Source organism: Bombina bombina, chromosome 10 (assembly GCF_027579735.1).
Source record: "Bombina bombina isolate aBomBom1 chromosome 10, aBomBom1.pri, whole genome shotgun sequence".
Lineage (NCBI taxonomy): Eukaryota > Metazoa > Chordata > Amphibia > Anura > Bombinatoridae > Bombina > Bombina bombina.
In genome coordinates, this window is record NC_069508.1 from 101,813,186 (window position 1) to 101,826,894 (window position 13,709).

Below are 13,709 nucleotides of genomic sequence, written 5' to 3' on the forward strand. Positions count from 1 at the left end.
AGGTCTTCTACACAATGTAAGAATGCCTGTCTTTTTATGTGGTCTGAAGACAATTGAGACCTGTGGAACCTCCCCCTTGGGGGAAGCCCCTTGAATTCCAGAAGATAACTTTGGGAGACTATTTCTAGTGCCCAAGGATCCAGAACATCTCTTGCCCAAGCCTGAGCAAAGAGAGAGAGTCTGCCCCCCCCCAGATCCGGTCCCGGATCGGGGGCCAACATTTCATGCTGTCTTGGTAGCAGTGGCAGGTTTCTTGGCCTGCTTTCCCTTGTTCCAGCCTTGCATTGGTCACCAGGCTGGCTTGGCTTGAGAAGTATTACCCTCTTGCTTAGAGGACGTAGCACTTGGGGCTGGTCCGTTTCTACGAAAGGGACGAAAATTAGGGTTATTTTTGGCCTTGAAAAACCTATCCTGAGGAAGGGCGTGGCCCTTACCCCCAGTGATATCAGAGATAATCTCTTTCAAGTCAGGGCCAAACAGCGTTTTCCCCTTGAAAGGAATGTTCAGGAGTTTGTTCTTGGAAGACGCATCAGCTGACCAAGATTTCAACCAAAGCGCTCTGCGCGCCACAATAGCAAACCCAGAATTCTTTGCCGCTAACCTAGCCAATTGCAAAGTGGCGTCTAGGGTGAAAGAATTAGCCAATTTGAGAGCACGGATTCTGTCCATAATCTCCTCATAAGGAGGAGAATCACTATCGATCGCCTTTACTAGCTCATCGAACCAGAAACACGCGGCTGTAGTGACCGGGACAATGCATGAAATTGGTTGTAGAAGGTAACCCTGCTGAACAAACATCTTTTTAAGCAAACCTTCTAATTTTTTATCCATAGGATCTTTGAAAGCACAACTATCTTCTATGGGTATAGTGGTGCGTTTGTTTAAAGTAGAAACCGCTCCCTCGACCTTGGGGACTGTCTGCCATAAGTCCTTTCTGGGGTCGACCATAGGAAACAATTTTTTAAATATGGGGGGAGGGACGAAAGGTATACCGGGCCTTTCCCATTCTTTATTTACAATGTCCGCTACCCGCTTGGGTATAGGAAAAGCTTCTGGGAGCCCCGGGACCTCTAGGAACTTGTCCATTTTACATAGTTTCTCTGGGATGATCAAATTCTCACAATCATCCAGAGTGGATAATACCTCCTTAAGCAGAGCGCAGAGATGTTCCAACTTAAATTTAAATGTAATCACATCGGGTTCAGCTTGTTGAGAAATTTTCCCTGAATCTGAAATTTCTCCCTCAGACAAAACCTCCCTGGCCCCCTCAGACTGGTGTAGGGGCATTTCAGAACCATTATCATCAGCGTCCTCATGCTCTTCAGTATCTAAAACAGAGCAGTCGCGCTTACGCTGATAAGTGGGCATTTTGGCTAAAATGTTTTTGATAGAATTATCCATTACAGCCGTTAATTGTTGCATAGTAAGGAGTATTGGCGCGCTAGATGTACTAGGGGCCTCCTGAGTGGGCAAGACTCGTGTAGACGAAGGAGGGAATGATGCAGTACCATGCTTACTCCCCTCACTTGAGGAATCATCTTGGGCATCATTTTCAGTGTCACATAAATCACATTTATTTAAATGAGAAGGAACCCTGGCTTCCCCACATTCAGAACACAGTCTATCTGGTAGTTCAGACATGTTAAACAGGCATAAACTTGATAACAAAGTACAAAAAACGTTTTAAAATAAAACCGTTACTGTCACTTTAAATTTTAAACTGAACACACTTTATTACTGCAATTGCGAAAAAGTATGAAGGAATTGTTCAAAATTCACCAAAATTTCACCACAGTGTCTTAAAGCCTTAAAAGTATTGCACACCAAATTTGGAAGCTTTAACCCTTAAAATAACGGAACCGGAGCCGTTTTTAACTTTAACCCCTTTACAGACCCTGGTATCTGCTTTGCTGAGACCCAACCAAGCCCAAAGGGGAATACGATACCAAATGACGCCTTCAGAAAGTCTTTTCTATGTATCAGAGCTCCTCACACATGCGACTGCATGTCATGCCTCTCAAAAACAAGTGCGCAATACCGGCGCGAAAATGAGGCTCTGCCTATGATTAGGGAAAGCCCCTAAAGAATAAGGCGTCTAAAACAGTGCCTGCCGATATTATTTTACCAAAATACCCAGATTAAATGATTCCTCAAGGCTAAATATGTGTAATATATGAATCGATTTAGCCCAGAAAATGTCTACAGTCTTAATAAGCCCTTGTGAAGCCCTTATTTACTGTCTGAATAAAAATGGCTTACCGGATCCCATAGGGAAAATGACAGCTTCCAGCATTACATCGTCTTGTTAGAATGTGTCATACCTCAAGCAGCAAAAGACTGCTCACTGTTCCCCCAACTGAAGTTAATTCCTCTCAACAGTCCTGTGTGGAACAGCCATGGATTTTAGTAACGGTTGCTAAAATCATTTTCCTCTTACAAACAGAAATCTTCATCCCTTTTCTGTTTCAGAGAAAATAGTACATACCAGCACTATTTTAAAATAACAAACTCTTGATTGAATAATAAAAACTACAGTTAAACACTAAAAAACTCTAAGCCATCTCCGTGGAGATGTTGCCTGTACAACGGCAAAGAGAATGACTGGGGTAGGCGGAGCCTAGGAGGGATCATGTGACCAGCTTTGCTGGGCTCTTTGCCATTTCCTGTTGGGGAAGAGAATATCCCACAAGTAAGGATGACGCCGTGGACCGGACACACCTATGTTGGAGAAAAAAAATCTTATTTTATTTAGGAACATACTAAACCCACTAGGAGTAACAAGCACAGAAAAACATTTTACATAGAACTTAAAGGGATATGAAACTCACACTTTTTTCTTTCATGATTCAGATAGAACATAAGATTTTAAACAACTTTACAATATACCTATATTATCAGATTTGCTTGATTCAATTGGTATATTTTGTTGAAGGAGCAACAATGCATTACTCTGAGGTAGGTGAGCCAAAGACAAGAGGTATATATGCGCAGCTAGTTCACTGGAATGAATTTCTACTCCTGAGGCTACCTAGGTATCTATTTTAACAAAAGATACAAAGAGAACAAAGCAAATTAGATAATGTAAGTAAATTGGAAAGTTGTTTAAAATTGCATGTCCGATCCATAAAAGTTTAGGACTTTACTGTCCCTTTAAAGACCCATTACTCCCTGCTCTGACAAGAACGTCCATTGCACTATTGGTGGACAGTGATACTCCTCACAAGAATGGAAACCTGTTTTCTTCTCAGTACAGGAAAATTAAAAAATACACAGCCGGACATTCTACACAAATAGAATGCATATGTCAGTAAAGTGTGGATAAAAGGAACAAACTCACCACTTGTGGCAAATCTCTGAATGTGCATTTGCCACTTAGCCAGTCCTTGCACTGAGATATTGCAGTAGAAAAAAGATCATTCTTAACCTGGGCTCTTAGATCACTAGTAAATGCTGCAAGGGAAAGGTGCTTCCAGACTGGGAAATTTTCAGCATCGCGAGGAGGAAACCGCTTTATAAATTCTGCCTGAAAAGAATACAAGTTTTTCATGATCTCGTTCAAGGGATACTAAAGTCAAAATTAAACTTTCATGATTCAGATAGAGCATGCAGTTTTAAGAGATTTTCATATTATGTCCAATATCTAGTTGTGCAGTCTTTTTATATACACACTTTGAGGCACCAGCTCCTACTGAGCAGGTGCACAAGTTCACAGTGTATACCCAGTGATTGGCTTATGGTTGTCACATGATACACGGAGCCGACAAATGGGGTAAGAAAATTCCCAGAAAAAATACTGCTTATCTAACATTTAGAGTAAGGGGGAAGAGAGAGGGGGAAGAGAAAGGAAGGGGAGAGGGGGGAGAGAGAGGGGGAGGTGGGGGTGCAGAGAGAAAGAGAGGGGGAGGGAGGTGGCTAGAGAGAGATATATAAACATACACACACACACATTATATATATATATATATATATATATATATATATATATATATAAAACTTCCATGTGTGTTTGCACTCACAATGCAATAGGGACATCAACCAGGGTGCCAAGTCAGGTATATCAATAATCCATTATAGAAGAGGACTGCACTCACTGGATTTGGTATATAAAATAAAATTTTTTATTAAGGTGACGTTTCGGGGTACGCAGACCCCTTCCTCAGACCAGGCAACAGTGCAAATGAACAGTGTGCAATATAAAGCAACATAGCCCCTCCCATCAAACAATTAGTGAAATTGCGCCAAAACCTATGTAACCATGACAACAGGTGAATCACCTAATTAACATTATTCCTACCTTTACTAATGTGATAGTTAAAAACAGTATAATTGTGCAAACCATATAAGTATCTTAAAACTATTCTCAAACAATAAATGACATGACATATGAGTAGCACCTAAAACACTCAAGGTGCACACAAAGAAATAAAATGTCCCCCTACAATGTGATGTGTGACCTACTGAAATAGCTACCACAAAGAAACAACTTAACATCGATAAAGGCAGTCTATAGGAAACAGCGCTCAATAAAAGATAGTTGCAGGACCTAGGCAGTATATCAGCATTTAAACATTAGTGCATCAGTATCTCTCAGTAAAACATACTTCTCAGTAAACAAAGGACAAGTAGAGAAAAAGGACAAGTAGAGAAAAAGGACAAGTAGAGAAAAAGGGCTCAATAAAAGATAGTTGCAGGACCTAGGCAGTATATCAGCATGCCTAGGTCCTGCAACTATCTTTTATTGAGCCCTTTTTCTCTACTTGTCCTTGTTCTATACTTGTCCTTTGTTTACTGAGAAGTATGTTTTACTGAGAGATACTGATACACTAATGTTTAAATGCTGATATACTGCCTAGGTCCTGGAACTATCTTTTATTGAGCGCTGTTTCCTATAGACTGCCTTTATCGATGTTAAGTTGTTTCTTTGTGGTAGCTATTTCAGTAGGTCACACATCACATTGTAGGGGGACATTTTATTTCTTTGTGTGCACCTTGAGTGTTTTAGGTGCTACTCATATGTCATGTCATTTATTGTTTGAGAATAGTTTTAAGATACACTTATATGGTTTGCACAATTATACTGTTTTTAACTATCACATTAGTAAAGGTAGGAATAATGTTAATTTGGTGATTCACCTGTTGTCATGGTTACATAGGTTTTGGCGCAATTTCACTAATTGTTTGATGGGAGGGGCTACGTTGCTTTATATTGCACACTGTTCATTTGCACTGTTGCCTGGTCTGAGGAAGGGGTCTGCGTACCCCGAAACATCACCTTAATAAAAATGTTTATTTTATATACCAAATCCAGTGAGTGCAGTCCTCTTCTATAATGGATTATATATATATATATATATATATATATATATATATATATATATATATATATATATATATATATATATATAGTCATATTGAATCATTTTAAATATGGAGAATTGTATAAATTTGTCACATAACTATTATGGGCAAGATTTATGATGAAGCGAATGCCCCGATCTGGTGCAGGCTCGCTCATTTGAGCCTGCAACTGATAATTACGAAGCAGCGGTTTTAATCACTGCTTCATTAACTCTAACCAATTTGGAGTTGGTGGATGGAAATTATCCCTGAATTTTTTCAACCGGAGTGATCGACAAGCCCTATTCTCAAGAAATTGGTTGCGTGAAGGTAGGGGGCAGCATTGCACAAGCGTTCGCCATGCAATGTTAGTATGGAGAACAAATGTGCCCCACAATCTGCAATCAAATGTGGACAGGTTCACAACATCCTGTCCTATTGCAGATTATAAATCTTGCCCTATGTATATCTTCACTATTCAACCTCAATCTGACAGAAACCTAGCAGTATTTGGGAGGTGAACCCTGTCCTAGTTTATGTCACTTTGGCCTCTCACTATTTTTGTCGATAAATGTGAAAGCTCTTCAATGGTACCACAAAGCCCAGCAAACGTAGCTATCAGAATATATATATATATATATATATATATATATATATATATATATATATATATACACACAAAGAAGAAAAGAATGTAAAAAAAAAAAAGATATGGAAGATAATTTTTACATTTTTAAATTCACCTTTCATCTACAGGGTGTAGCTAATTACAAATGTTGCAAGGAAGCATATGGGGGCTCTCGCTATATCAGTCCTGCTAGAGGGGCCCTCATCACTCCACTTTCCTCTTATCTATAGAGTTGCAGCAGCTATTGTTGAGCGGAACGTGGACTGTAGCAACCACCAGGTGGACGACTTCAGACCTCCATTGCCTATTTAAGAACAGACATTTTCTCAATAAGGGAGCAGATACATAAACAGGAAGATCTTCCTGTTGATCATACCAATTTGCAGATAAACTCCCAAAGCCTTACTGACTAAGTTGCTCTATAGAATCCAAACTTGTGAGGTAAATCCAGAGCCCATCACTAATTCGTCTCCCCTTTTCTTGCATGAACTCTTACATTTTTTTATTTTTTTTTTTAGCCCTCAGCTGGGCACTAATGGATTGATCGACAGAGCTACGTTTTTAGTAGGGGTGTGAATTTGGATCCTTCGTGAGGATCCGAATGCAGGAGGTGGTTGCTCGTTAGTTTTTAGGCTGTAAATCAACCACATTTTCTAAAAATCAAAAGACGTCATGATGCAGCTATTTTGCTTCATGTTGCAAGGCACAAATTATGAGGATTATGGCACTATCCGCTGTGGATGCCTCTATCCCTGAGAAATTCAGGGAGTTAAGCAGGATTTTTCTAATCATGCTTTATCCTAGTGAAGAGATATTTCAGTGAAAGTATGCAAGTTTAGTGGAACAATAGCAATAACCTTTGCTAAAGATGCTAAATGTAATCCAACCTTCACAGTACCTTCAAATGAGAGAGCTTCTTCAGTCATGAAATCCTATGACTCAGTACACCTTCTGACACTGCGGGTGTCCTCTGCTACTACAGTATGGGCATTTGCCTCTATGTGTTCATTACCCAGAAACTCACAGCATCATGAGATGCCTGGTGTGTCAAGGCAGTCAGATGTCAATCACTAGGCTCCAATCTCATCCTAGTCTACTTATTGGGTAATGTCTTCCTATGATGTATTTGCATCTGATCTTGTTATGAAATTTCAGTGGTTCTGTTTTAAATTATCTGTGGATTTAGGTGATTGTTTACTGTGATGTATTAAAATGTTTTTTTAACCCTTTAATGGCCAATGATGAAATTATTCAGTAAGGGAACAATTGAGCAAACTGAAGCTGTGTCCTTACGGAGTTAAACACATTTCTCATTGTCCACCCTCCACCTTTCCCTTTTATCCTTCCCCCCTCTTTTCTCCTCTTGCATTTTCCTGTCACCATTTTGTTCTGTGCTAACCAATGAGTGCTACCATTTGCATAATATTCAACTGCTGTCTCGTACTATCCTTGCTAAGATTTTAAATATAACCAATGATAGGCCTACACCTCTTTACTCGAAAAGGTATTATCTATGATACTGCATTAAAATGTTCTTTGCCCAGATTAATAACAATACTCCCCCAATCATTAGTTATCCCTTGCTCAGTACCTCCATTTCTGGCCTTCTTGTTTTCATTTTGAATTACTGCATTATACTAGTTCATATTAATAATTCCTATTCCCCCTCCCACTAAAGTCCTCGAGCCATCTTGGTTCTTATAGTGGAGACCAACTCTGTGTCTTTATTATCTCCATTTGTCAAGGTTGCAAGGCAGAAATGCAGCCCTTGAAGTGCAGGTTTGAACACAAAAAAAAATCTTAAAAATCCTGAGTCTTAATCTCTCCACCATCTCAGGTGGTGGATTAAAATCACCCTAGACTTATCCAATCTGTATGATTTAGAGCACCTCTTCTCAAGCAACTGGTTAGATGGCTTGGGGCAGTATTGTACAAGTGCCTGCTCAATGAGATCTTGGACAGTTAGGTTCACTAATTTGAAACCTTGTCCATTTAAACAAGTATAAGTAAAACTTTTTTGATCTCTTCAGATCCTCCTCCTTTGTGGTCTAGGCTTTTTCGAGTAATAAAGTTGCCTCCTGTGGTTGCATGGGGTGGTTGTTATGATTCACAAGTATGTCCTATACAAAAAGAGTTAATTGGATTATGATTATTATGGCAGATGAGTCATTTTGGTTTGTAAGCTCAGCTTCTCTCTACTTACAGTGGGGTCCTGCTTTAAGCCCTTAATTGGAAACTATTATTTTGTTTAGACTGTCTGAGATAGGATTGCTGATATAGACAAAAGTCTTCCTTCAGCTAGACAGCTTGACTCTTCACAAGAATCCCTCTCACGTAAATTGTGTTTATATCCCAATATAACTTGATGTATGCCATTCTTTACACTCCTCTGCCCAAGCAACACATTTCCTGTCTCACTTCTGGCCTCTGCCTCCTTTGAAGATTATCTTTGCACAAAGATCACTCAATTTCTCAATATCAATGATAAACTAGCTGATTTAAACCTCTGATATGCACTTAAGGCCCGTCTTGTGGGCATGCTTTTTAAAAGCTTCCTTGCAGAAATGGTCCCAGGGCCTTGTTGGTGTGCTCAGAATGAATTACGCATGTTATACGCAATTCACAAGTTGGCTCAAAAACCTGGCCCTTTCTGGGTAGATTGTAGACCACTGTCATCTAGAGTTCTTTCCATTCTTTACTGTCTGTGTATTATGCCGATGGTTGATCTCTGTGTTCCCACTGGTCACTACTGTGTTTATCCTGCTAACAAATACCATCTCTGTTCCATCATTACGGCCAGTTTCCTTTTGTGTATCACTGCTTGTTTATCCTACTGGCCATTGCTTTGTGCATATGCATCTTGCTGATTATTATTATTATTATGGTCTCTGCCACAAACATATCTTACTGATGATTGTTGCCTGAGCTCTTGTCAATACTATCTGCATTTCCTGTCAACTGAATACAATCTGTGATTTATCTCTAGTTGTCTGAACTATATCATTGGTTCTTAAGGCTCTGACATGAGTTCTTCTGTATTAGAAAGGATAAAGTATGAAGCAATATTAGCACTTCACTTAAGGTGCTCGCTGCCAGCCCCGGTTCTCCCAAACCGTGTATAGAAACAGAAAGTGTTGAAAGTGGCGACGCTGTGTCACATCCAGGCAACCAAGCTGCCCACGTCCTCTGAGTCAACCTTGTTGCTTTCACCTCCAAAATAAAAAGAGCTCACAATAGTGTAGCAGATTTCAGACAATGTGGTAGGCGCACAAACTGGTTAAACTAACGAGATTGCAGTTAAAATAAGCCTTTTATTAAAATCATCACAAAGGTGTCTTCAGGTTTTATTTAAAATACAGCGCAACGCGTTTTGGCTAAAATAAGCCTTTATCAAGAGCATAAAGTTAAAACAATTTCTGGAACAAATTAGTTCTTCTGGCCTTGGTCTCACTAACGTTCCCGATTTATTCATGTAAATCATTTAAGTTAAATTATAATTTACTAACTGTTTTTACACCATCTACAGTTAGGTTCATAAGTATATGGACAGTAAGATGATTTTCATAGTGTTGCCTCTGTTCACCACCACAATACGTTTTTAATGAAGCAATAAAGACGTGACTGGAATGCATACTTTAATCTTTAACAAAAATATTGTATGGACTTCTGCAAGCACACCAGTTACCCAGTTCCATTGATAGCCATCCTACCTTTCTCTATACACACATAATTCTGATACCGTTTGTTTTTAGCTTCAGCTGTCCCAATAATATTTTGTTCAGAATTAAGCAGGCTTTTTTATGTTTTCTGGCAAAGTCTAAACTGTCATTTCTATTCTTAAGGCTTAAAAATGGTTTGCACTTTGTGTATTTACGTTCATGAATAATTCTCTTGATTGTAGACTTTGACAATTATTCGCATACCTCCTGGTTTGTTCTTGACATGGCTAGATGTTCGGAAGGGGGATTTATTCACAAAATGAAAGAATTTTGTAATAATTCACCACAGTTGTCTTCCATGGTCATCCAGGACCTTGGTGTTGCTGAGCTCACCAGTGTGTTCTTTTTAAGAATATGTGTTAGATCCAACAGCATGGCTAAAGCCACACTGTCCTTACCGGGTGCCTGGTGCAATGTGGTTGTAGCCACGCGGTGTGTAAAGTTGCTCAGACGGTTCAGTGTACTAAGGCCCACTCTGTGTCCAGGCACCCTGAGTGCATCCACTGCTGCTGTATTAGTGCAGCCAGCTCACTGAAGTCTTTCATGCTCACCAGACTTCTACTTTAGTGTGCTCTTTTTTTGTGATGACATCTGGCCATGCTTTTGGCGCCAAGCCTGAATGGGAAGAGTTAAAAGACCAAAGTGTTTATGTTCCTGGCAACAACCCCTGAACATTTTTTGGACAATGTATTCGATTTACTCTCTTGCCGAGATACCTGTTTTGCTGACAGATTTCCTGGCTTTTGAATCTCTGAATTGTACCTGGAACTACGTGATTGTTTTGTCATTCCACTCTGAAGCCTGGTGTTGAACTGAACCTCTGGCTTTGACCCCTGGGCTGTTTTTGGACTATCATACTTTTAACACATATACCCTTTCATCCCTCTGTTGCTCTCATCCATAAGCCTATCCCCAAATTATCCAAGTCCTCTAGCTGTGCTCTACTCGTCCTTTAAAGTAGTGCCAAACAAGTCATTCCCAGACATTGGAAAGAAATAGTCCTCTCTATTTCAGAATGGCGCTCTTAGATACACTCTACATTCCTACTAGAAAAGCTACACTATCAACTATTAGACCAGATGGACCTATACCATGACATAGCCAATCTCCTACATATCAAAATATAATGCTGAATCCTTTCTACTTAACTATATTGTTTGTAGACTTAGAAACATGATTCATTGATATATTCCTAGCCAAATTTAGAAGTGGACGATGTAACATTATGTGTTGTTCAGATGTTTTTTTGTGTTTTATAATTCCAATACCTACTCCTCATTTGTTTTCCTTCACCAATGGGCATATACTGCTCATACTGCTTTAGACTCACGCAATTTGTCTATTGACTATTTTGCACTGCTACATTTAAATTGTGATACTATTTTTCTGGAGGTCGTAGATGTATATATGTAATGTATTGATCCTCTTACATCTTTGTATTGTATTGGAAATTGTTGAATAAAATAAAGTGTAAAATAAAACAAAAATGAATATTTACCATAAGGAGCTGCCTGTTCTCTGTGATACTGGTTCCAGACACTAGAACAGGTAAGTTGGTTTGTGTTGCCTTTTAATGTGCCAGATTGTTGATTTGGACACTCCTAATGTTTCTGATATCTCTCTGATAGGTTTGTTTTGTTTTCTCATCCTAATGATGGCCTGCTTTATTTGCATTTACAGCTCTTTGAACCTTGTATTGAAAAGTTCACATCAACATCTTCCAAATGCAAATTCCAAATTTGAAATCTACTGCAGATCTTTGAAGTGCCTAAAGAAACAGCCTACACAAGAATGTTTATGGTTTCAAAAGATAGATAATCCCTTTATTGCCCATTCCCCAGTTTTGCACAACCAACACAGATATATTAATATACTTTTTACCACTGTGATTTTCTTGTATGTAAGCATATTCTGACAGCCCCCTGATCACATGACTTATTATTTATTATCTATTGACTTGCATTTTAGCCAATTAGTGCTGTGTTATGCTAACTCTTAAATAACTCCTCGGGAGTGATTACAATGTCTATATGGCCCACATGAACTAGCAGTCTCCTGTTGGGAAAAGCAAATAAAAAAACATGTGATAAGAGGAGGCCTTCAAGGGCTTAGAAATTAGCATATGAACCTACCTAGGTTTAGCTTTCAACTAAGAATACCAAAAGAACCAAACACATTTGATGATTAAAGTAAATTGTGAAGTTGTTTAAAATTACATGACCTATCTGAATAATGAAAGTTTAATATTGACTAGACTGTCCCTTTAACTGTTAATGAAATAATGAGGGCACAGCCTATACTTGGCCATGAAACAGCTCAGTCAACTGTCCAATTACTTTTGGTTTCTTGACGAGGAGTGCTGTATTTCCTAAACAATTCACCAAACTTGGATGTGAATACCCTAAAGTTAAAGCTGTTAGCATGCACTTAAAGCCCAAAGTCATTATATAACTTCAACCTTTTTTATCTAACGGCAAACATAACTATAACTTCATCAATGTCAAAGTACTTTTGGAATGAACTGCGTGCAATGTAAAGTTTCCCATGCAGTGCAGAAAATTGTATTGTGCATTGATGTTTATGCAAAACTATAACTATATAATTATGAACAGTGATAAACATTAGCAGGTGAAGTCATCCTCCAAGTCATAGCTTCAAATATGCTTGAATCTAATAGTTAGCTAGCAATTTAGCTAGTTAGCTAGTAATCAGGTACCCATGGGGATCCTAAACTTTTAAATTACCAAACATTTTAACAAACACAGTGAGGGTATCAATACCTATGTACCACTGTGATTACAATGCAGTGCTTAAAAAGGAATATTCAATTATTGGGGACAGCTACAATAGCACGGTTCCTTCCTCAGCTTCAAAGCCATTTTTCTCTCTCATCACAGGTGCTGGTTGGTAAAGCTCTGCAAGTTCATACTGGACATCCCCATCTTGGAGCTTAGGTATTTTGGCATACAGTGACAGAAGAGATGTGTATTTACAAATCAGTGACATGGTTGGCTTTATCAGAACTGTGTTCTGTGCTTTCGTTCAATTTGCATGATACATTTTTAACACAGTTTAAAAAACTTAAAAAGGGGGGGCGGAGCCAACTTCCAAAGGAACCAGACGTGCATGTGTGGAGCTCCTGGCTCCAATTAGACTTAAACCTTACTTATTTACCCTTAAGATATCATTCCTCAAGTTACAAAGTGATCCTTTGATCCTCATTACTCTCAAAGGTTTGACAAGGGGTCAAGTGGTCATTCCTGGCTGTTGGAATCCTTTAAAAATATGACAGGAACGGAGGCCCTTAACAGATTGATGGAGGACATGGCGCAGCTCTTACACAATCATTTCGTCAGACTTGAGATCTCACTACTTGAGAGCTATGCTAAAAGTAAAAAGCTTCCGCATGTTGCCCTTAGCCTGCCTACTGCTGATTCTACTCTGGTTCAAAGCAGCGACACTCACTCGATATCTTCCAAGACCTCGTGTCCCCTGTCTGACTCTCTACAACATGGCGCATACCGTTACAGAAACCTAGCTGAGGGTGAGACATACGCACTAACCAAGACGGTAAGGGGCGGCTATTCTGACAAACTCCCTGCTCCAGGGCAGTCCGGCGAGACACAAGATCTTTGTATCATTACCACGCTCCCAAAATTAACTTCAGCTGCAGAGCGCACAGTGTCTTTAGCCTGCGGCCATGACGGGAGGGCTTTCCCTTTACTGCGAGATGAAGGCGCAAGAGTGGTGACATTTACACATGGCGCTGCCCCTACTGAGCGCAGTGTGAGAGATAGCCCTCCAGAACACCTATGCTCTATCTATCCCTGCTCTTTAGGCTATGGGTATGCTACATTGGAAGCTCTAGAGTTGAAAGCTTTTGCTTCAGCATTTTTACCACAGACGCACAGAGCCGAGATGAAAAGAGCCCAGCTGCCACCTCTACTCCCCCTTGGGCCACAGATTAACGACGCAGCATTTTCGGCTGGTAAAGTAAGACTTATCTGCCTTAGATCATTGAAGCC

The 13,709-nt window shown here is 39.6% G+C and overlaps 1 protein-coding gene across 1 annotated transcript in view; it reads right to left on the bottom strand.

Moving 5' to 3' along the window:
- The window catches only part of FIRRM (FIGNL1 interacting regulator of recombination and mitosis), a 367,507-nt gene that overhangs the window by 170,346 nt on the left and 183,452 nt on the right, over window positions 1-13,709 (bottom strand). The window contains exon 16 of the mRNA XM_053693168.1: window positions 3,338-3,523. Within this exon, the coding sequence (XP_053549143.1) occupies window positions 3,338-3,523 (186 nt within the window). The remainder of the gene's footprint in view (window positions 1-3,337; window positions 3,524-13,709) is intronic.